At 36.1% G+C, this 26,164-nt stretch overlaps 2 protein-coding genes across 6 annotated transcripts in view; one reads left to right on the top strand and one right to left on the bottom strand.

Annotated features, from left to right (window-relative positions):
• Positions 1–26,164, top strand: part of LOC130010550 (neurotrypsin-like) — a 79,363-nt gene that overhangs the window by 21,994 nt on the left and 31,205 nt on the right. The window contains exons 3-4 of the mRNA XM_056098386.1: positions 14,771–14,909; positions 15,630–15,799. Coding sequence (XP_055954361.1) covers positions 14,771–14,909; positions 15,630–15,799 — 309 coding nt within the window. The remainder of the gene's footprint in view (positions 1–14,770; positions 14,910–15,629; positions 15,800–26,164) is intronic.
• Positions 4,342–13,297, bottom strand: LOC126811872 (uncharacterized). 5 transcript variants are annotated; one of them, XM_050537894.2, is made up of 6 exons: positions 13,137–13,290; positions 12,393–12,611; positions 9,672–10,684; positions 9,389–9,458; positions 8,831–8,993; positions 4,342–8,041 (listed from the first exon to the last, which is right to left on the bottom strand). In XM_050537894.2, exon 6 carries the CDS (start codon positions 7,600–7,602, stop codon positions 4,939–4,941), a length of 2,664 nt encoding a protein of 887 aa, XP_050393851.1. In that variant the 5' UTR covers positions 7,603–8,041; positions 8,831–8,993; positions 9,389–9,458; positions 9,672–10,684; positions 12,393–12,611; positions 13,137–13,290; the 3' UTR covers positions 4,342–4,938. The 5 variants fall into 5 exon arrangements, with proteins under 5 accessions (XP_050393851.1, XP_055954993.1, XP_050393853.1 ...); XM_056099018.1 differs by having other exon boundaries at positions 12,393–13,297; XM_050537896.2 differs by lacking the exon at positions 13,137–13,290 and having other exon boundaries at positions 12,393–12,627.

Consider the following 26,164-nt stretch of genomic DNA (forward strand, 5'->3'; position numbering starts at 1 on the left):
TTGTGTCGAGTGGTCGATCAACCCCATTTCGCTCTCTCAATTTTAGCACTCCTAACTCTAAAACTAAATGCAAGGAACGGGCCTATTTACAGAGGTCACAATTTTAACCTACATGCACACCTACATGATATACATATTATTATAATCCCTATGGGATATTTTAATTATTTACTGTTATAATATGAATTATCACTTATTCCCCGTTAAATAAATATCGGTCACCGGGTGCAGCTGTACAACCTCAAGGACCTTGGCCTCAAGTGCATGGGACCAACTCTACATTTTCTGAAATGTCAATAAAAGCCCTGGAATGATTTCATTTAAAAAAAATAATCAGAAAGTAAATCTAGTTTTATTTATATGCTATTTGTTGCCAGAAAATATATTTTGTTACGAGTCTAATTCAAATATAAAAATAAACAATGGGTCTGAGGCATATTTTATTGATATATAGAAATTAATGCAGTGTTCTCATTATGTGATAAAAGAGTGCCAGAAATGTCTCGAAATTCAGCCATTTGTGTATTTAGTATATCAAGTATATGCGTGTATTACAAAGCTCTGATTTGTGTGATTTGTGTACACCCCGCTCCCCCCCCCCTCCTCGTGTCACTATCATGTACATATCAATTCTGCTGCCAACCCACCCACGCGAACATGACTAAATTATGAAACATTGTCTAGTCGTTTGTATGTTACGACAAAACGAGGCCAGCGTGGCTCATTTGCTGCAGAACGGAAGGCCTTGCAAGGATTAGTGTCTAGTCGTTTGGATGGTACGAAAACCCGAGGTCAAAGTGGTTCCCCGTTGGCAGTGGTGAAGTATGGAAGGCCTAGCAAGGATCTGTGTCTAGTCGTTTCGATGGGACGAAAAACGCCCGTCCCCTCGTCCATGGTACAAGGATTAGTGCCTAGTCGCTTGGATGGTATGCAAAACAGAGGTCCCCGTTCTCTCCCTTTGTCTGTGGTTCTTGACCGAAGGCCCGACAACTAACTTTACGTGCAGTTTTTTAGGTAGGACGAAAAATCGAAATCCTGTGTGCATATTGGCGTGCACGAAAAATAACCCTTTGCATTTTGAATTTTATGCACCCACCCCACCCTCGAACAACGCTTAACATAACATTTTGTTTTCACTACCTACATTGTAAAATTTGTTTGATTTCAGATGACTTAGCCCCGGTTTTTCACAGTGAAAGATTTTGATGAAACTTGACATGCATGTTTATAACCCAAAGATATGGTTCCTTTCGATATTTGCGCATATCGAATCGTAACTTCATGAATTATGGTCCCTGATTGTAAGAAAAATCACTTTATATTTCGCGTGTTCTCTATCTATCTCTCGGAAATGGAATATGGAAATACACAAGCTAGCTAGTGTATTACAGGTTGGTGGTGGTGGGGATGAGGTCTTCTATTTGCAATGATTTTTTGACTACAAAATATACGCTCTAACTCATTACTCAAACTACAGCAAAAAAAAAGCGGATCGGAAACCCGATTTTATATATTCTTACAATAGCAACGCACTTCGGGATTAACTTAGAAATGGTTCCACTACTGATGTCTTCCGCCTTACTCCTGCCACAGTAGTGGCTTGTCCTACGGAGTTCCTTTCCGCAAGTTTTTTTTAGTCAAATGACTACAAAAAGGTAATTGGCCTATGTATAGCTCCCTTAATTTACACATAAACTGACCTAAAACTGCACTGCACCTATAATAAACCAATTCCCATTGAAATAAAGGTGAAGCCGTACCGCATAATTATATGATTTGATGAAACCCAACTGCTACCTGAAGTTTCTCGCCTATCGAAGTTATAATATCCGCCGGTGTCATGGCGGCTCGCACATTATAAGAATCATTGCTTTGAAAATGTAGAACGCATTAACACAAAGAAAAACTGATGGGTAACTAGTTTAGTGGTCCAGTCTTCACTATAATTTGTGATAGATTACTGTTTTAAAAAAAACTGAATGATGTAAAAATAAAAATGGTTGGAGTGCCCAAGTTTAGATTTGTCGTTGATTTCATAAAGATGTTAGGATATAGAACGTTAAATACTGTGTGATTCAACATGGCGGCCGAGGGGTTTAATATGATATAAGTACGAAATACATGTACATGTAGTACCAAATGGTTTATATGTATGAGAGTCAAGGTTTGGACTAAATGTCTTGGGGAAGTAGGGGGCGACTAGCATGTGCCTCTCTTTAGTGGACCGATGTGAGATTGCCCATTGTATTAACTGGACGGGTAGGCCTATTCACCTTCAGTTATGTGTCAATGTCAAATAAGCGGCTTCGTATCAACACGGTCGGCTCTGGGCCGGTTTAATTCTACGTATCTCTCGTAGCTGAGAGAAAAAAGATTTTTTAGCCCAGAGAATATCTTCCGTCAGAGTGGTTGTTGATTCATAGATTCTAATAACCCCTTTTGAAGTTTATATGAAAGCTTTGATATCTGCTATGCAGATCTAGTTATTATTAGTATTATTATTGTTATTATCAGACAGAAGTCTTTACTTAGCCTCAATAGAAAAAGACTATTAGTGAATAGAAAATATCCACAAAGTTTCACACTCCTAACTCAAATAGAATCGAAGTAGTCGAGCTCTAAAGTCTTGCAGTAATTCAAGTTGCTTATTGCTCTGCTTACACTTAACAGTTTGACCCCGTTCACTCAAATATAATCGAAGTTATCGAGCTCTAAATTCAAATTGCCTATTGCTCCAATTAAGCTGATCAGAACATGTTCATGTTCGAACTTATTCAACGTATTGATGTAGTAAATCTATAGAACCAATTTTTATCATTCTCAATTAATTAGAATTAAAGTTATCGTCTCCCAAAGCATCAATCAATCATATCGCTTGACCTGAGCAGAGTGTGATCGATCATCTTTGGCCTACATCAAGGCATTAACTTCATAAGTATATACACCATGTTTAAACATTCTACCTCAATTAGAAGAGGGAGCTCTGCACACAAGCAATAAACAACAAATATCAAATCCGGTGGAAAATGGCCATCGTCGGACTCAGTCAAGTCATTCACATAATTAAACACATACGTCAAGTTTGAACAGTGTGTTCCAACGACTCGAACAATCAGAATGGATTCTATATTTAACCTCAGTAGAATGTGTTTATTGGTGAATAGAAAGTGTCCACCAAGTTTCACACATCTAACACAAAAGAATCGAAGTTGTGAGCTCCAAAGTCTTGATATTTCAAGTTGTGTATTACTCTGCTTACAGTGAACAATTTCACCTCTCTCACTGAAACATAACGGAAGTTATCGAGCTCTACAGTCAAATTGCCTATTGCTCTAATTAAACTGAACAGAACATGCTCATGTTCGAACTTGGTCATCGTATTGATGTAATGAATTTATAGACCGGAGTTTTATCATTCTCACTTAATTAGAATTAAAGTTATCGTCTCCCAAAGCATCAATCAATCATACTATTTGACCTAAGCAGAGTGTGATCTTTGATCTACATCAAGGCATTCACTTCATAAATATCTAAACCATGTTTAAACATTCTACCTCAATTAGAAGGGAGAGGAGGAGGGGGGGGGGGGGGCTCTGCACACAAACCAAACAAAACCGAAAACACAAACCTGCCGTCACGACACAAACTACACAGACATTGCAAACAAATCACGTGAATGGATTCAGTCGCCATATGTATTGCTTAATAGATTGTCAAACCACTAAAATCCAACGATAGGAACCATTCTAGACGAGAAAGCTTCGACGGATTTTCCGATGTGATCCCAGTTGTCAGTGGCACATGATGGAGAGTCTGGCAAGGACAGTATCTAATTGTACATGTAAAATAAACCTTAATCGTTGGAATTCAAAGTAAGAGTAGGCAGTAGCACCAGCGTCCGGGCAAAATTTCCCTCATGCACTGTTAGAAGTCATTCTGTATTTTTACATATAAATTGACTGGCAGCAAAGTTGCCAGTCAATTCAACTGTATTTTTACAAACACCTGTATTTTTACCAGTATTCTGTGAAAATACTTGACACTGTAAATTTACTACTGCATGTAAAAAAACTTAATATCAAGTTTTTTTAATACATTATACAGTAAAATTACATATGATTTTAACATGCAGCTACAGTAAAAATACAGTTGAATTAACTGGCAACTTTGCTGCCAGTCATTTTATATGTAAAAATACTTTGTAACATGTTGAACTGAAAACACATTTTTCAAAAAATTTCACTTCACTGGTAGATTATTTTAAAATTTTAACTGATTTATCATTAACAACACAAAATCACTTCAAACATTTTAATCATGATTAAAAAAGAACACTCCAAAGAAATTATCATTAAGGTTTATTTTTCTTCCTACATTTATTCTTTCTCAATTTAATCAAATATTCACAACAAAGTAAAAAAAGCAGTTGCCAGGCATTGCCACTAAAATAATAGTATGAAAATAAAAAGTCTGTGTAGAACTTTCTCATATGAAAATACAGTTAGGCTTATGTCCGCCAGCTGAAATCCCCAAATAAATAGATGACATACCAATTAAATATATATTTAAGTGTATTTTTAAATCAGATAATAATTGTGACCTCTAGAAGGACCACAAGCTAAAAAGCATGATTTTCTGTACAATCAAGGCGAATAACTCATTAAGTTACATGCCAATATCGAAAGGAAATGAGATCTTTGGGATATAGACCTATATTTCAAGTTTCGTCAAAATAGGAAACAAATTATGACCTTTAGAGTGTCTACAAACAAATCGTTGTACAGAGGGACAGAGGGAAATGTAAGAGTATAAACAAAAAACAAAACTACTCATCCCAGAGTAGACATAATATAACAAAATCCTACTAACACAATTTAAAATGAATGTGCTATTTACATTGAAAATTCAATATTTAAGAATATCTGACATGTACTGGCTTTAACCACAAATCATAGGATCAAATGGATAGTGCTTTAATGCTACAACATGATCATATTTTATCTTGTACAGTGAAAGAGGAAAAGGATTTAATACATCTTTAAATTTTAATATACACAAATTTCTCCTATGTGTAAAATCAATGTTATATAGACCCAAATCAGATCTTTGACAGATATATTGTTTGCAAATTATGTAAGGGTCTCCTTTGAAAATAACACAAAGATCTACTTGTCCAAATGTTATGATACCATTAAGTATCTTTAGGACAAAAATTAAACCATTTTTGACGATAATGCCATTTGATGTGAAACTACTAGCAATTTGAATGTGAGATGATTCCCTCAATGTATCATTAATAATACACTGTACTTCAATATCAAACATAGATATTTCAACATCCGTTACATTTTCAAAACTTGCTGATAAATTAAATAAATTTCCTGCATTACAATATGCTTGTAACAATTGATGTTTCATAGCTAATGTTTTCGTAACATTGATAAAATTCTTAAAGTTCCGGACACAACGTTTGAAAAAAGTATGCTTGCTTTCAAATCTCATAGTCCAGACATGCATTAATGGACCATACTGTGTTATCAACCATGGATAATGTTGTAAGTAATGATGCTTAGGCCTTAACTGAATATCGGGAAACAAATTTGTTCGCATATCAATGTAATCATTAATTAACGATTGAAGAACACCTATTTGGTTTATAGATATCTTATAAGAGCAAATATACTCAGTTAATTCCCTCAACAAAAGAATTATTCTCCAAAGTGGATTTTCAGGGTCAATAACTTTCTCACCTATAAATACTGGAAGAAGTCTCAAAAATGTCCAATTTTGGACAGCATGTCCTTTAAGACATGTCAGATCAGTTTTTAATAGTGCTGGTCTGTTACTAGATTCACTGCCATGGAGTGACATGTGCTTTATTTGTTGATTTATGGTTTCAACATTGAACCATTTCATTTTTTTAATTATTTCCTTAAGAAATAATGTCAGATCATATTTGACCACACCTTCAAACAGATCATGTCCTATGCAGGGTGGGAGACCAGGATTACAAACATGAAATCCAAGCAAATTATGAAATAAACATTCTGACTTTATGCCCATGTCGTGTAGAAGATCATTATTTTCTATATTATGGATTGACTGGGTATATGATTGCCTGTTCCTTAGGGGTGCATATACATAATGATTGTTAACCCACAAATCTCTATTTACACAACAAAACCTACAAAAATATTTAGCATTTCCAAAATTTGTTACAAATCCTCCAATCCAATGACTACCAAGGTTGTCCCCGACTAAACAAAGTAAATTAGCTTTTACAAATATATTATTGCTTAAATAAACACCAGTAGAAAGGTCCTTAATATCTCGAATTAGTGGATCTAACACTTTGTTTCCAAAATATTCTAAGTCAGATTCTTTACATATAAGGGCTAATTGCATGTTTTCTATTTTGCTTCGAAACTGAGGATAAAAGTCAGCCAATGTAAAATAAAATCCCACCAATTTGAAAGTTTTTTTGGCAGATCCCAGCGGATTGACTATTTCGAAGGCATCCTGATACATCACTAGCTTTAATGCCGATGGGTTTTCTGAAAAATAAGGATTTCTTTTAAAGGATTCACCGTCAATTATATCAGTAAAAATATTGTCGAAACATAAATTTTGTGGGTGTTCAAGCTGATGTTTCACACTGTTATTGCTTAATAAGGAATCAAGGGTTTGTTTCAGAGGTACGTAATGATACTGACATTTCTTATTGCTGCCATTTAAGCCAAGCTCAATTGAAATTGGCTCAACTAACCCAAAAGTCTCCTTATAGAATGCTTGTCTTTTAAAATTTGATGTAAATCTGTGTTCTTCTGAATTAGAAAAAAATTTTGTTAAGAAGTCCTTATTGAATTCAGACTGGAGTATATTTTCAATGTCTGTGTTAGATCCATCAAGCCCATTCATTTTATCTTTTAAATGCAATTTCAAATTAGAAAGGGAAAGAGAATGAAGATAAGAAATATTTGAAATTATGTCATTTATTGTACTTATAGGAATTAAATGCACTGTTTCAAATTTTAACAAAGCTAAACCTAATACATGCTTAAAATCCTCAGTTGTAGTTAGTGCATTAACATCAAATTCCTCATTATCCTCATCAAACCCATTGTTGTCCAGAACTGAATTATTGTCATCATCTACTGAGATTTCATTAATTGGGTTGGGTTTAAAACTAATTTCAATATCATTATTTTGTAAACAACGATGTTTCCGTGACATATGTGAAGTAAAAGAGGATTTAACTTTAAAAGTACCAGTACATCCATGAACTGGACAGTTGATTGATTGATAATCACTAATGTGACTTTTCATATGACTAATAAGTTCTTTCCTACCTTTTAAATTCTTTTGACATTCAGGTATATTACAAACATATTCACTAACAATGACTTTATCTTTATAATCTTTATTAGTATGATTACGAGAAATGTGACTCTTAAGAGAAGTGAACCGAACAAATTTACCATTGCAATTTGGATAGCAACAGGGATATATTAAATTCTTAATATTTCTATGTAGCCGATAATGACTCAAATAATGGCTTATACTATCAACTTCCTTCATGCAAAATTGACAAATGAGATTCATTTCTTATTGGATGTTCCAAAATTCTTGGATGTTACTGACTTAAATAATGGCTAATACTATCCACCAACTTCATAAAAACAAATGAGATTAATTTCATATTTGATGTCAGAAAATGCAGAAAATTATTAAATGTTCTCAAATTCAACAATAGTTTAAGTATCTAATTCAAACCGTCGCAGCTTGGATATTAGCTGTTATACTTGAGCATTGACAGTTTCTTGTGTTCTTTCTTTTCCACCTTTTGATCCTGTTGTCAAGTTTATACCAAAACATACCCTAATGTTCTCAAATTCAACAGTAGTTTTAAGAGTCCAGTTGATCTAATTCAAAACCCCGCAGCTCTGATATTAACTGTAACACTTGAGCATTAACAGAGTTACGCGTGTTCTTTCTTTTTCCACCTTTAGATCCTCTTGTCGGGTTTATCCCAAAACATACCCTAAAAAATATCAACAAAATAATTCTTATTTTCGTTTAAATTGAAACAGAATATATACTGGGGGCAGGCCCGTAGCCGGGAAGTTGTTTTTGGGGGGGGGGGGCAAAGATGTTTTCGGGAGGGCAAATTAGCATGGGCATCTGCATAAATTTTTTCGCAGCTACTGGTATTTGCGGTTAAGGCCAATTGGAGCGTAGAATATTGGGGGGGGGGGGCAAGACTCAGTATTGGGAGGGCAGTTGCCCCCCCCCTCCTGGCTACGGGCCTGACTGGAGGTGCAAAATGGGAGCTTAAAAACGAAATAATGTCTTTTCATATTGTTTTCATTACAGTTTTTTTGCTCTTGCGCATGAACTATACACATCATTTTGAGTGAATTTTCCACAACATTATGATTGAATTAACCACAACATTTTGCGTAGTAAGCTACGTAAGTCACTTTACTGTGCTCAAAGGAAACTGTTTCAATAAATTAATAGAAAAAACATTTTTTAAAACCAAATAACTTTCAAAAGAAAATAAAATTGGTATCAGATAGTCACACATGTGGGTACATCTAACGTTTCACCTTCGGAGGAAAGGTGATCACATACAAAATAAACTTCAAGAAAACAAATATATTGCATCTACCGTCGGCAACCATTCTCAATTATATAATTTGAAGTGATTGTGTGTATAGACACAAATATATTCTATCAACATCTATTTTTAGTTGTTCTACCTAATTCTTGCTAACATTTTAGGACACTACCTGATTAATATTATTTAAGAAATGTTAAAATCACTTACCGTTGCAAAAATTCTAATGAGGAAGACGCAGCCTTTAAATACTTCAGATCTAATATGTAATAAACAGCGAACATCAACAAAAGAGCATCATCCAGCTTTTCTAAGACTTGAATAGACTTACTTTCAACTATTACATGGAATAATGTGCTTGTGTATAGGTTGCCTGAAAACATGAAATATAATAATTACATCAATATTATTAAATCAATCTAGCTAGAGATTTTTTGTAATCGAGTTGCAGGACTGGAATTAACGGCTGGGTGCAGTAACCTGGTTACAGATGGTAACCTGTAGGAATTGAGAAGTAAAAGATCAGTATTTAATAAAATTTGGGAATGAAAACTGTTTTTCTTTTTGTTTTGTTAAAATTTCATTAATATTGTACATGAACAGATTTTGTAACACAAACAATATATGAATCAGTTCTTAACCCTGTCTATGTACACACACTTACAAGTCAAAACTTTGCCATGACATTTTTTGTGTGGTATTTCAGTGTAGTACATATTACACAATTTTCGTCTTAAAAGGGGGTACAGAATATAAATGTATACTTACCAACCACAGCTATAACTGGTGCCCCTTCTGTTCTTGCTTTATCTTCAATATTTTTCTGATCACACATTTGCTGAAATAGAAAGAGCAATATTGAAATAAGTTGGTGTACAGGGTGCTACTTTCATAACAGCAAAATAGTTAACTACGGTAATTTGTTTGAAAATGCATTAAAAGAATACAACCAAGTACTGATATAGAGAGAGACCATCAGTGTAGGCTTACATAAAGACACCATAAACTTTGTGTAGTAATTTTTATTAATGGTATTATTAAAATAACTTACAGGATAATACTCGAGAAATCCATCTTCTTTGAAATAAGAAAATATAAGTTTAACAAAACATTGTGTGTCTGGATAATTGGTCTCTGTAATTTTTTTAAATTCTTCTACTTCTTCAAATATTTTTTTTATTTCTTTCCTTGACCCTTCTAGCTTTTCCATATACTTCAACAATGTTTTAATTTTTGATGAGGAATGAACAAAAAATTCACGCGGTAGATTCACACCTGTGAGTTTTTCGAAGTGTTTTAGTGCACAGGTTTTCGTAAAAAGAAATGGCCAGTTTTTTTCTATTTCAGCAATTGACATATCACCCCTTGAAATCTCCTCCCTTTGGAGGGGATAAGTTTTGTTCATTACTTCAGTAATAAGTGAAAAATCTACATCTGTGAATCGAGCTTGTCTTTTGAGAAACTCTTTTGAATCCAAATATTCTTCTCTTGGGATTTCTTCAAAAATGGCCTCGGTTAACCATCCATAGCCCCTTTTTGTGGCGGGAGACTTACTACATCCAGAGCCTGAAGACAACCTTTTTCTGTTCAAATTGTTTAACCTGTCTTGAATTCTATTGATAAAACTTGAATAGCCACTTCCGATTCTTGTGTCACCAAATCTGTCCATTAGTGAAGTTTTATAAGTGTCAACAAGTTTCGATGATACTATGTAAATATCTCTTGAAGTTGGTCTGCTGCATACACCTGTTATGTCATCAACAAGAATACGAACTACCTCTCTTCTGTCTGACTGTGACGGTGACCGATTATTTTTACAAGATGTTAAAAATGACTTCGGAAATTTTTCCCAGGGTATTAAATAAGATGTAGCCCATGCAGTTTGACATGTAGGCCTACTTCGGCACTCTGAAGGACCTGGACTTTCATCTGTACTTGAATCAGATACGCCCATGGATGCTATTGAACTAGCGGCTATTGAACTAGCAGTAAAGCTGATGCTACTGTTTGGACTGTTAGGAGGTTGTAAAAGTGTAAAAGAGCCACCCTCGCATACAGGAACCTCTACAAATAATAAATATAAGATAGTTTAGATTAAGTTTACACTATCAAATTGTAGTTTAAATAGACAATACTGGTGTTAGTCATTATCAGGCTGACCATAAAAATATATGTTTTTTAAGATTTATTTTTTAAAGTCAGAGGTGTTTTGCTCCGAGTTCGATTGATTGATATTGGGTCTTGAACCTTTTCCGGCGGTGGGGGGACATTCGTCTTCTTTATTGGCAAACAAATCAATACCAATGACATCATGATTTTAAATGATGCATGACTCGCACATGATTTGCCACGAACTTGAAGTGTGAATTTTCTTCAACACATTTTTAACAATCGTGCGAGTTGTGCCTTCATTTTTCTCGAAAACGGATATTGAATATATCCTCGACATGTTAAAAACGACAGGCAGAATCATTTCATGGAATGGACATGCTTTCGTCTGCAACCATAATGGGTCACAAAAGGTTAATAAAATACTGTAATCAATTAAAGTGTACATCAGTGGTGGCTATCTCATGCTTGGCAGCGAGTAATAATCGAGTCAGAATTTAAAAAGATGTTAACGGAGTAGCTGTTTATTGCATCCTTAATAGTTAGATCAAGATTAAAATTTGGGCTAGTGCATTTAATTACAATTTGATGGCTCAACTGTCTTGAGGCTAATGCACACTTACTGTAACAAATATTTTGCACGTACATTTTTAGCACATTGCTTCTCTGAATAGGGCAATATATAAGATGCTTACAACAGATTGAGTAGGCCTTTATTATCTTTTAATGTGTGAAAATATCATCATGTCTCTGTCACATATGGTAGGGTGGCCCATGTACTCACAGAAATACAGTCCACCGCTGATAGTTCGAGACTACCACTGAAGCGTGCACATTCGCCGTGCCGAGACCAACTTTCTGACAGTATGATACTATAAATAGCCATGGCACGTGCAATTCTCTACAAATCTATCAACTATTACAGCCGTAAAAAATTTATTGTTGACGATTTTGAATAGCAATAAAATTAAGCTTCTTGGTTATTACAGCAGATTTATAAATTACGTTCGTTTCATTTTTTAAATCGCTTTATCATTAACTGTACCGTTAAGAGCGGCATCTTTTGGTTTAGTACAAATAATATCTCTGAAACACTCAGGTTAGGCAAGAACATGATACTAGCAGTAGTTTCATTTTACTTTTACAAGCTTCTTAAAACGATTGTTGAGCTACCTAACGTGCTTATTTCTAAATTCAATTTCTTGTTTTAGCTTTCTGTTATGTTTCGTAAAAAAGTAGTCTTGAATATCCCGACCTGTCAATCAGACGTAGAATAGTCGATAGACTAGTTAAGCGAGACTAATTTCAAAACAAGGGCACGTAACCTATCGTTTACTCAAAAGTGTCTGGATGTTATGGACGACTCTTGGAACCAGTTTTCAGTCTATTATTTATACGTGATTAATGGCCATAGCTTATTAAGTACAACATGATCGTTTATTTAGTGACTATAATTGTGTGGAACTGATTTGAGGCTTGGCATATATATAAGTATTGTGGCGTAATTGTCGAGATATATGGAGATATTTATTTATGGTGGGTCACCCTACATATGGGAGGGAACTCAAGACATTCCCCTTTTTGGCAGTTTAGTTTTCATCTTTCAATGCAATTTGACAAGAGATTATTTCTTACAAAACTAAATACAGTTGCTTTAACATACCTGCTTCTGTTGACTGTTTAATTATTTTCAGGACCTTGCGGGCTTGAATAAGTGACATAATATTGATATCAATTAGATCATTAATTTCAAGGTATTTTAAATCATGTTCCTGTTCTACTCCTATGGCATTTAGTTTCTCAACCAAAAGCTGTAGTTGGTTATCACTAAGAAAAACACATTGCTCCCTTAGATGATTCAGTATAGAATTGGGTGTTTTAGCTGAAATGAAAGAAATGCACTACAATCTACAATCCAGCAACAAATTTTATCACAGGTTCACTTCTAAATCCAGATAGTACTCCTATTACAAACAAAACTACAGCAAAATCCCATGTCATAGTTCTGAAAGGTGTTAAAAAAGTCTCAACAAATGTCGGAATAAGTTTTTGAGATATGATAGAAAAAGCTGTTCGTCCAATCTTTAAAATATATAACGCAATAAAAATAATGATCAACATTTTTAAAAGCATTTTATTTTTGTGGAAGTTACAACCTTACTACAGTTCTGAATTTTTGCACAGAGAAGCCTCTCAATGTGATTATGCAAAAAAAGGTATTTGAGTCATAGACACAACTTGTCACAAGCAGGTCACAGTGGGTCAATTTCGAGTTGCGTAATAATAAGCAGACATTCCAAAATTTTGTGTTTTTACCCTCTACATCTGCGTGACTTACAGTATCTCAAAATACCACGTTTTGTGAACAACCCTATTTTAAGCGTCATTATTTCATTGATAGGCCTACCGGTACTATATTTAGTCTTATTACTGACGACTGGATGTTAACGGCATGTCTGGTTGATAACACGGTCATTTCAATCTTTCACTTCGACAGGAAGTAAACAGAATACTATCGCTATGAAAGCCAGCATTTGATTGGCTGAATGTAAACAGTATATCGTGTTAGCCAATCTCAAGTCTTGTATGAAATGCGTTATTGCTTCCAGTAGGATAGCTATGTATAGAAGGCTTACTGTATGCACTTACGAATGAAATAAGAAAAAATATAAAAACCCACGAAGACTACGTGCAGTAGAGGCGTGTAAATGCTGTGTGAAGCACATAAATTGTACAAACTATGACATAGAATAATATAATTTTCTCACATCAACGGCAAATTCTGTGTGTAAATTACGCAGCGTCCATCAATATTTGCATTAATTTTTTTTAAAAATGCGTGAAATACGCAGATTTTTGCGTGACTGCGACCTCTGGACACAAGTGGCACTTACAATACAACCTTTCAGAACTATGCCAATATGGCATCGCTATGTCACATGTATGTGGCCTGGTTAAAATCGCCACTTAGTATATTTCTATTATACTTTGAGGGATCATATTCATTATCTATACATCTGTCTCCATTGTTGTCATATTTCGATTTTTCCGACTAAATCAAATTATTTACTTTTTTTTATGTAGGCAACTCAGGTGTGTATATGGTCAGTGACAGTAGCCTAGTATAATAGTATTGAATAGTTTTTCATGCGCGTGTCATGTTTGTGAAGAAAATAAAATGGTCATACTCATGGCATTGACAAAAACACAATATAACCAGAACTGCCATATTTTAATAAATCAATGATTTTTGTTTCAATCTAAGCCATTTCAATTCTTAAACACGAGTGACGAGCATAGGATAGGGAGGACAGGAAGAAAATGAAATAGCTTTCATGACCTCACGTGTCCTGCCTAGATCATAATGGCGGAGATTGACGTCATAGACATTCTTACTGCATGGAGAAAGCCGTTACATCTTTTCTAAAGAAATTTTGAATAATACTATATAAGTAGTTGACATTGTGTTGACAAATTACTAAACAAATCAATTTTTAATGAATTGATTGATATAACTGAAGAAACAGTTACCACAAAAATCAAAAGAATCACCAACCTGTTGAATTGTTCATCGCCATGCTGAGAGTGAAGATTTTCCCGCCACGAATCCGACGTCATTCAGTAATTCGCGACATACATCTCATAAATACACTGTCATAGTTTTAGTGCACAAAAGTTTCTGGTTTTAAAACATAATTAAATACTATAGACTGACATAAATAAAACATGAATTTGAATCAGAAACAGGGTATAAAATAATTTATATTTGTTCTTGTCTATTTTACGACAACTGTATCGAACACATAGCTGAGTTTACGTTGCGATAACTTGTAAACCATCGAGATAACTGTCATTCCGTGTTAAAATACATGGGAAGAGTTATATTACAAGTTTACTGTATACTGTTTACAGTTAAATTGATAGTAAATTTACGATGATTTCTAACAGTGTGGCGCATTGTATGGCGTGCAACGTTAAACCCTATTTCATTTCTAAGCACGGGTGATTCTTGATATCCATTTAATTATATTTATTCCGCAGTTGTAACATTGGTTGGAGGATCAAATTCTATGGAAGGACGAGTGATGGTATGGCACAACGGCTCATTTGGAAGAGTTTGTCCTGATGGTTTTGGACAGGAAGAAGCTCATGTAGTGTGTCGTCAATTAGGATTTAACAAGTATGAATCTACAATGCCTTCCAATTCTATATAAAAGATAACGATAATTTTACCACTACGTCTTTTAATTAAATTCACCCCATTCAATTCGTTATATACATATATTTTGCACTTTGATCATAACTTATTTTTTTATATGTTGGTTTGTCATATCGGTCAAAAATCAGTAGACAAAACCAATGTGGGATGTAACTAATTGCGTGTTCAACAGTCGACAGATATAAACATTTCTACTCAATCCATTGTATGTATTATCCTTTTATATAATCTTTCCTGATATTAAAGGTACATTATGGGAGATTCGATAACGAGTTGACAGTTCTCACTATAATAGTTAAAAACTAGATAATGTAAAGGCAATTTGCTGAAAATTTCATTCAAATTGATCCACTATGCACCGAGAACTAAGCGATTGAAATTTCCGCCTAGCCTCGGTCATCATTACTAAAGTCAGTACAAGCAGCATTATCCATTTAATCGTTAAATCGTGAAGGAAAGTAAGCAGTAAATCTGCTCATAATCCACTAATGATCACAAGTTAGCGATGCCATCTAGAGTTGATTATGGTCTGGATAGGTTAATTAATGTCTAATTAATAATTTAGATAGCATTTCAGGCCTAAAGAAAGACCTGCAATAGACAAATTTAGCTCTTGCATAATGTATGTTTAATGTTAATATTATAATCCAAAATTTTGTGTATAATCTTTCTATTTAACAGTGATGGTGGTGATCATGATATTAATGTTGATTTTGGTAAAGGATCAGGTCCCATTCTGGTATCTAATATTAATTGTAAAGGAAATGAGTCATATTTATCCAACTGCAAACGTCCAGAATACAGAATTGGAGAATGCAGTGGCACACCTGATGCCTCGGTCGTTTGTAAATGTAAGTCTATAAAAACAGTAGCCAGTCATTCTTACAGGACATATATTAACAATCTTTTTGTATATCGGTCCTTTAATTTAAACTAAAGATATTACAAGACTCGTGTTAAAGTTAGATTGATCACTACATGCACATGAAGTCGATGACCTTGTTCAAAAAAATAATTAAACAATCGAGACAATTTGATAATAGTCCCTGCATTTTAACATACATGAAAGGGTTTTAGTTTATTATTTTTGATATATATCTATGATCGTCCTTCGTCATTTAGTAACGTGGCCTATATTAAGTCCGGATTTCAATCTTAAAGAATCTGTTTGGATAAGATGAAAATAAGAGATCAAATAACATACAAGATACATTGTATATTAATCAGTCAGTAGTTACACACCTGGGTTATGTGTAGGGTATTCCTAGTTTGTGTCGAGTATACTAGACGATATTGACTTTCAGACTTATTTACAAAGGGAAATTATAAAGTTACCGTAGAAACGTTTTGAAAAAAATCATGTTCAAGTAAGAATTAATATTGAAATAACCCATTTGCGTTTTCCTTAGCGTGGCGTGGTGTCGAATTCCCGGTTGTACTTGACAAGGAGTAGGGTTGCCTGTCCAACCTCGTGGGTTTTCTCCGGGTCCTCCGGTTTCCTCCCACTGCTAAAGACCCCTACGCGCAAGCGAATTATTGAAATAAAATTAAACTATATGTTAGTCCCGAAATGACCTAGTTTGTGTCGAGTGGACGTTAAACTCCATTTCTCTCTCTCTCTCGGTTCTGACGGAAATGCACGCAGACATTCTTGGATTTCGATTTTCGAAATCCATTTTCGGTTGCCCATTGTTGTCGTGAATTCTAACAAAGCTGCAATTTACGTTCGCTTATCCGCATGTCTGTATAGCCATAGCATATCAACCAACGTCATCAACATAAAAAGCGCCATTTGTACCTGGTTAAATGCATGCTGGGTTGGTATTAATTTTTATTGCAAAGACTGTTGGAGATAAAATACTCTCCTGAGGTCACCCCTGAGGTCAGAGAATATTGATCCCAGTCGTACCTTAAATGACCTATCTTCCAGTTGCAGTGTTCCACGCTCGTATCGCGACCTCGTTTAAGCGAATCACGAATCTCTGCAATTGAAAAACTATTATTATAACATTCATCACTGCGGGACTTGACGCCTAGTCCCCTTTTGATGTGTAATGCCCCGTAAGCCATCAGGGGGAGAAATTGGCTGATGAATTGAATGAAAATGACTGGCCAGAGAATTAGCCATATCAGGAAATGTTAGTAAGGCGGTATTATCAACAATTAAATGGTTAACTGATAATGTACTACTTTTACCTTTAATCCTACTCCATACTGACTTGGATGTGGTACAATAATTAATCCTTGAGACGAAACCTTGCCATGAAGATTTCTTTTGTTTGAAGTATTGTTCTACGGGCCTTGCCCGGACCGTTTGCAACAATATGGAAGGGTGGTTCTTAATTTGTCTCAAAATACGATCACGCTCTTTACGAGCAGATTTGCAATCGTCATTATACCATGCCTGTTTGAGACATACCCTTGCATTGAAGATTTCTTTTATTGTTCTACGGGCCTTCGTCTGGACCAGTTTGTATGCCGCAATATTCGCCATAGACGGGTGGTTCTTTAATCGTCTCAAAATACGATCACGCTCTTTAAGAGCGGATTTGCAATTGTAATTATACCATGCATGGTTTATTGAAACGTTTTGGTTCAGTCGTGGTTTTTGGAATCGCCTGTTCAGAATCGAAGGCCATGGGCTCATCTGCATTAAAAGGGAATACTAATAATAATAAATAATAGTGAGTTCTTATAGTGCGCACAGATCCATTAAAACTTAATGCTCAATGCGAATTTAGCTCTCCAGGATAAAAACTTAACAACAACTAAAAAGGAGCTTCTTAAAACAGCTAAGTGATTGTGAATTCTTTAAGATCAAGGGTAATGAATTCCATAGGCTTGGTGCAGTGTATGAGAAGCATCTATGACCGAATGTCTTAAGTCTATAGTTCAGTACCACCAGACGTAGTTCATGTTGGGACCGAAGATTTCTTTGGGGGACATAATCAAGTAGCATTGCTTCACCTTTAAGGCATTTGTAGGCTATGCACATTAGTTTGAACTTCATTCTGCTTTCCCCCAGAAGCCAATGTAAATCCTTTAACAGTGGTGTGATATGGCAAGCTCTACTAGATTGGCCCACAATTCTAGCCGCATGGACCTCAAATAAAAGAAGAACGTTTTGCAAATTTGATTCACTTGTTTCTTCTCAAGTTCAGAATCACGATAAACAGAGAGGGAGAGAGAAGTGGGGTTTAACGTCCACTCGACACAAACTAGGTCATTTCGGGACTAACATATGGCTTAATTTTATTTCAATAATTCGCTTGCGCGTAGGGGTCTTTAGCAGTGGGAGGAAAGCGGAGAACCCGGAGAAAACCCACGAGGCTGGACAGGCGACCCTACTCCTTGTCACGTACAACCGGGGATTCGAAACCACGCCAGTCGACTCAATGACAGAATTTATGATACAGCGCGCGCACGCTAACCATTCAGCCCCCCCCCCCCACGATAAACACCTTATACAACTTCCACCGCTGGAGTCTTTCAACCGGAGAGGGACACGACCCCTTTCCGTTCTAGGTAGAAGTATTAGGAAGGATCCCAACAACTTCATAAGATGAACCCTCGCCAGGCAGATAAATTTTGAAGTTGAATCGAGCTCTCACATGTCTGAGAGGAGCGGGGTAGATACGCCTTTATTATTGTAATGTTCAAAACGGTCCACCATAGTATTTTTGGATAAAAGAGTCTTCTTTTAGTAGTATTGAAGTGTGTATGCAACTGGTGTGATTGTGTCTACTTTTCAAATTATTATGGTATAGAAAAAGCGTGCTTAGAAATACAGCGAAAATGGCGTGAATGTGAATGTCAATACGTGTGAGACCGTCTTCTCAAACGGCGGTCGTGATATCGTTTTTTTTACCGAGACACTGTATGTAATTTAGTGAACTATTTATTTAACTGTGTGAACAGTGAACGTTGTTTTTTTTTGTGAACTCTTTGTGAAATTAGACTCAATTGCCGAGTCAGCTGTGAATCATGATTTATATTATAGGTTTAACATTAGATATCGTGGACTGAGAACTGTCAAAACAGAATATTATGTGAAGTATGAATGTAACTTTGTGTCTTTTTAGCTTATATTATTAACATTAATCTGATTTATTATTAAACCGTCGATTCGTTCAATCAACACAAAACTCTGTTGTTTTGTTCAAGTTATTTAAAAGGCTGCAATTCAGTATTATGATACTGACCTTTGACCCCTGAAGTGACCCGCTGACAAAATTAGAGTGTCTGGCGTACAAACTGTGCGTCATAAACGCCGTGAAAGAAACGTGTCACAATTATGATCTGATATTTTTGGGCATTACTACTATATTTGGCCAGGTTATTTAAGTCTGTCTGAACAGAAATGGATTTTGTAGAAACTTTTACAGCACCAACTAAGATTTCCCTTGTGGTGCATTAGGAAAATTTGCCGTAAGTTTTAGTGCCTCCCTGTCATCAAAATATGAGATTTTTTGTTCACACATAATTTGTTGCTTTGGTTTCTCTTTCTGCTAAATAGGACATTCGCGAGAATTAAGCAAAGTGCTTATGACTATAGGTCCCACTGGGTAAATATCATCGGCGATGTGGAAATAAACCAATTTTCTCGCGATGGCTCCCAATAGTTTTGCCAAAAAACGGAGTAGTCCCACAAGAAATGCCTTGCGACGTGCCATCGTGGATGGTCCTGTAAACGTTCATAAATCTTCTGGGAATGGCCGCGATGTTCGGAAAAGCTCCGGTGTATCCATTGCCACATGGGGACCATATGGGGAACAATTGGGCTGTGGGACCAGGTGATACCACAAGGTCCCCATATAGGACCCATATTATCTTACCACATACAAATGTACGCGAATACACTTTATTTTCATATATATATATTAATATCACAGAGACAAGCCAAATGATATAATGCTTACTTCTTTCTTACATTGATAATGTGACTTTATAGTGTGTGTATCTGGGGCCAATATGGAGTCTATATGGGATTACCCACATTAACAACTCTGTTTTTGTATACATGGGGCAAATATGGTGTCCATATGGGATTACCCATGTGTGTATGTGGGGATAATATGGTATCTGTATGGGATTACATATAACTTTTGTATATCTGGGGCCAACATGGTATCCATATGGGATTACTTATTAGTCTATGTATAAGTACATTATTGAATCCATACTTTTAGTTGTGTATATATTAATATCACAGAGATAAGCCAAATGATATAATGGTTACTTCTTTTTTACATTGATAATCTGACCGTATAGTGTGTGTATCTGGGGCCAATATGGGATCTATATGGAATTTCCCACATTAATAACTCTGTTTTTGTACACATGGGACCAATATGGTGTCCATATGGGATTACCCGTTTGTGTATCTGGGGATAATATGGTATCTGTATGGGATTACATATAACTTTTGTATATCTGGGGCCAATATGGTATCCATATGGGATTACTTATTAGTCTATGTATAAGTTCATTATTGAATCCATACTTTTAGTTGTGTATATATTAATATCACAGAGATAAGCCAAATGATATAATGCTTACTTCTTTCTTACATTGATTACCTAACCTTATAGTGTGTGTATCTGGGGCCAATATGGGATCCATATGGGATTACCCACATTAACAACTCTGTTTTGTATACATGGGGCCAATATGGTGTCCATATGGGATTACCCATGTGTGTATCTGGGGAGAATATGGTATCTGATATCAAAAAAGACTGGTAGGAGATTCTCTATATATTACAAGACCTAGTAGGGCGAAATATGAAATTCTTGTACTTCCGCCACAATTTTTGGCCGCCATTTTGAATATCTTTGTCCGAATAGGTCGGATGTTAAAAATATGCCCGATTTCGTGTTCGGCGACACCGAAAACATATAAAACGATATATTACACGACCTAGGATGGTGAAAAATGATTTTTTTTTTGGTATTTTTCTCACCAATTTTGGCCGCCATCTTGAATATTTAATTTTTCCCAAGGGTGACACGACGACACCCACCCTGGAAAAATCAAGGGGACCCTACCCAACAATAATCCACCGAGAAACATTATATATCAGACTCTCTGTAGAATGCACCCAGCACCAGGTAAACTTGCGGAGTATAGAAAACAACAAAGAATTGAAATTGAGAAACGTACATTCTAAAGAGCTAATACGACCAAAGCTGATTGATAAGAGTAGGCCAATCTGACCTCGTCTAGGGGAAACATGGGCCAAAGTAATGTGTTGCAGAGAAATCCCCACACAATTACCAGGATTCCAATCTCTACCGACACGGGTCGCAAACACTATGCCCCATTACAGGGATACTTTTAGCTGCCTTTTACGACACACGGGACATATGAATGTTATATTCTTATCACCTCCTACACCCAAGTGGGTAGAGGCCATAGCTGACTTATTTACCGGTGGAAAGATGATGCTCTAGGTTAGGCTATGCGTAGTCTCTAGGTTCTCGGTGTTTTTGGTGGACTAGTCAATATGTAAAAATTGCAGGTTTCCCTTGAGTAAAATAAAGCCCAATAAATGTCTGTTTATTAAACGAAAGGATTTAGAGTTTTGTTTAAAACTAACCTTTTTAAATTTCCATGGCTGCATGTAAACGGTGAGTAGTGCAGTTGATATAATATTATGACAAAGTGATTTATACTTTTCATCAAATTAAACGATCATTTAGTTGCATAGAACTTTATGACCTCTGCTGGTTTTTGATTTTTTGACAGTATATAAATAAAGAGCTGTTTGGTCTAAAATATATCGATTTCTAAATTGTTAGTTTTTAGCGTTGGCTTATCTGAATTTTCGCCCTTTTTATTGTTGGCAATAACGTGATTAAACAGCCGGCAGTCATCTAGGTTCGTAGACAGCTCGTAAAATTTGATGGGGCTATGAAATTCTTTGGAGGGGCTCAGGATATGGCCGGCTAAGCGCGAGCCAGGGCGGGGGGTGGGGGGTCTGCGAGTCCTCCCCCAGAAAATTTGATACTCTCTCCTCGCATCTGAGTGCATTCCTGGGCCTCAAATTGAAGTGCCTCAGGCATGGTTTTATGGTTGAATTTTCCTTCTTCGACTCCTCCCGCCGATATCATCTTGAGGGTAGTAGAGGGTGTCTTTTGATTTACGCGGGGAACTCTAGGCCGGGCAATACAGCTGTAGTATCAAATTGCAAGGTATTGTATTATTCTATTCATAGAATTACAGTATGGGCGTAAAAACATGATCTCTTTCATTACTAGAAAAATATTTTCGGCACGGAAAACAGAAACGCGCGTCTTTTGAAACGAGTAATCGAGGCAAGAACGACCCCAAACGTAGTTTTCGATGGGTTCACTACACGGGGCTCAGCTGGCACAGCAACGTCAAGATTAGATAGACAAGCCGCTTCCGTCTTGGACTGGACGTCAGGCGGTGAATCGTTGGCATGAGGTGCTGCGGATCCTGGTGCCGGTGTGGTAGACGATGGTAGTCACGTCATCAGAAGACGATGGTCTCTTTCTATCACAAATGCATCCGTCGTCTTTTCTTCGTCGCTATCGAATACTCAATGTTCTGCCAGTTCTGCCAGTGCAAATGGCAACACTGGACACGAGTCGGATGCTAGGCTGGTAGGACTAGGCGAGACAAGAGGAGCCGCGACTTTGTGAGTGTGATGATCGAGTACACGTGTTTAGTGACAGTAGACCATCAGGATCAGGAGTTGATGATGACGGGCAGGCCAGAGAATATAATATATGATTGATTTATTCTAAATATTCTGGAGAAAATTTTCGGGCAAACAGCCAGAGTCCCCCCCCCCCCCAACGCCTATTGCATCTGCTAATCTCCATTGGGGCGTTATTACACAATCTCGCCGATCGACCGCGACCGTTTCACCATGCCACTGAAAGTCACTATGTGCATTGTGAGGGTTGGGAGAATTTCGATATTTCACATTATCCTCTCTAAATTTCAAATGTTCAATATACTTTTACGCGCAATCCAGTGTGTAAGAATTGTTTCGTATTTGAACATTTTACTTGTTTGTACTTGCGAAATGTCAGTAGTTATAGCATATCTCTCTTACCATTGTGTGTGAAGTACCAATATATATTTGGTATACAATTTTTGAGTGTGGTATTAAATAGTATTAATGAAATTTGTTTTGTGAGGCTTTAGGTGTAAGGGTGTCAGTAATATGTTATATTAAGGTTTTGACTATTTCTTTATAGCATCACAACAGATACGACTAGTTGGAGGATCTGTACCACACGAAGGAAGAGTTGAAGTGCTTCATAATAATAGGTGGGGCACAGTCTGTGATGATAATTGGGACTATATAGATGCGTCCGTTGTTTGTCGACAACTTGGATTTAGCCCGTAAATATATATTTTTTCCTCTGCATTTTCTTATATATATATATGTATATGTATCCAAAATATTGGCACAGCCGTAAAGCTGAAGTACTTTGTTTCACGGTAAATAATTCATTAAATCACAAAGACCACCACCTAATCTGGAACGCCCCTTAATCAAAGCAAAATTCTATCACAAGGACCGGTAGTTATGTATCTAAATGGCCAGATCTTCGATGTAAATGTTGCGGCCATATACATCGCAAAATAACAGATATAATTTTCATAAATTTACTATTATTGTCAACGACAATATTAATTGTAGTCTGGAGGCTCAGTGACGGGGGTCCATCAAATGGGCACAAAACCATACCAAACTTTTATATGGTAATCAGTCCGCCGTTGAGGCGTTTTCGAGATATTGGGAAATGAAATGAAATGAGGTTTAACGTCCTACTGTTCTGCTCCGAACTGGGATAATGAAAACGGGCATACGCCATACAGTGTGCTATGTGGGAAATTTTGCCCGGACAGCGGCACTACGGCCTACTTTCAGTGCAAATGACCTTATTTGATCTTTAACCCCGAATATCTCGAAAACGCTCCAAACGCGGACTGATTACCACTCGGCAACGTATTCTACGCGAAATTTTACTATAGAAAAGTTGGGTCTGGTTTTGTGCCCATTTGATGGACCCCCACCACTGAGCCCCCAGACTACAATTAATATTGTGTCTCCGGTCTATTATTGTGACACAAAAAATCTCATGTGTCTTGACATGTAATTGTGTCAAAAATATTATATCGGAGATACGGGCACACATCTATGGAAGGGTATCGCTGGCAATATTAAACTCTCTGCTACAATGTCTTTTCCATTGATTATATGTACAAAGTACAATGTACAAAGTCCTAATACCGGTAATGATAAAGTCAAAATACCTCTTAGGTAAGAGTTAAATGTAAAAAGTCAAATATTCACGACACTAAAACAGGAAATCAGCTTAGCACACAATAAGAAATTTGCCATACTGCACACAGCGATGTATCTACTTCATACCTGTTCTCATATTACCGAAAAGCACGTTCATTTCTATTTGTAAATATGTAAATAGTTTTCTAGTACATTGTATTTTCATAATTCAAATCCAATAAATATCACAGACTAACGATGCCATCGATTATGGTCTGGTTGATTAGTTAATTTGCCTAATTAATAATTTATGTAAGGCCCAACGAAAGTCCTGCAATAAGACAGTTTTAGCTCTTGCATAATGCAGGTTTATGTGCCTGTGTGTGTGTGAGGGGGGTATTCAGTGTTAAAAAACAAGTCTTGATAGAACCAGCGGCTACCAGGCAGGATACGCCCACATTTTCGAGAGATGGAGAGAGAACAAGCTAAAAAGAAAGTGATTTTTCGTACAATCAGGGGCCATAATTTAGGAAGTTACGTTCCGATATGCGCAAATATTGAAAGGAACCACGATCTTTAGGTTATAAACTTACATTTCAAGTTTCAACAAAATCGGATAAAAATTGTGACCTCTATAGGGTCCACAACCTTGATATACCATATTTTTAAGCTATTTGAGAACGAACGGCGGCCATTTTGTCTATCAGTTTTTGGCCGATTTTCACGAAATTGAACTCAGCCGTCCTAAGGGTTTAACGGTGATATAATGATACGGCTTTTTAAATCGGATAAAAATTATGACCTCTATAGGGTCCACAAGCTAAAAACGCAATTTTTCGTACAATCAGGGGCCATAATTCAAGAAGTTACAGTCCCATATGCGCGAATATCGACAGGAACCGAGATCTTTGGGTTATAAACTTACATTTCAAGTTTCAACAAAATCGGATAAAAATTGTGACCTCTATAGGGTCCACAACCTTGATATACAATATTTTTACGCTATTTGAGAACGAACAGCGGCCATTTTGTCTGTCAGTTTTTGGCCGATTTTCACGAAATTCGAACTCAACTGTCCTAAGGGATTAGCGGTGATATTATAATACGGTTTTTTAAATCGGATAAAAATTATGACCTCTATAAGGTCCACAAGCTAAAAACACGATTTTTCGTACAATCAGTGGCCATAATTCAGGAAGTTATGTTCCGATATGCGTGAATATCAAAAGGAACTGAGATCTTTGGGTTATAAAATTTATTGCCATGATTGCGGAGGGGGGGGGGGTGTATTCAATGTGAAAATACAGGTCTTAATCCGAAATTCTCGATACTACACTACCTATCACTAGAAGCACGCCCATTGCTGCTTAAAGATATGTAAATAATTTACTGGCACATTTAGATTAGCATACCTTGAAAAACATCGCGTGTTAGGAAACACCATTTAAGGCCTATTAAGTAAAAATACTGGTCTAAATACGAAATTCCAGATACCATGTTACGTATCACTGATTGCTCTTTTCAAATATGCAAATATTTTTTGGGCACAATCATATTTGCATAACTTTACAAAATAAGATTAAAGTTGAAGTGAAGGAAGGATGGGGGGGGGGGGGGGGCTAAACTAAACTAAAAAATGAATTGTCATTCCTCTCTTTAAATATATTATTTAATGCTTATATATTGTTGGGTTTTTCTTAATGGACAAAGTTAATTAGACTGTACTTAACTCTATTTATAGAAAGACCGTCAAAATACGGGTATTTATACGAAATCCCAATTATTTTGTTATAAATTACTGGAAAGTATGTTTCTGTGGCTATTTGAATCTATCAAATATATCCTGGCACATTTAGGATTACGCACGGTCGTCTAGATAGTTTCTTATAGTGTACCAGCTTGATTTACTGTTATCGTGCGGTGAAAATCCTTATAGTGTGCTGGTTTA

The sequence above is a fragment of the Patella vulgata genome, chromosome 2 (assembly GCF_932274485.2).
Source record: "Patella vulgata chromosome 2, xgPatVulg1.2, whole genome shotgun sequence".
Lineage (NCBI taxonomy): Eukaryota > Metazoa > Mollusca > Gastropoda > Patellidae > Patella > Patella vulgata.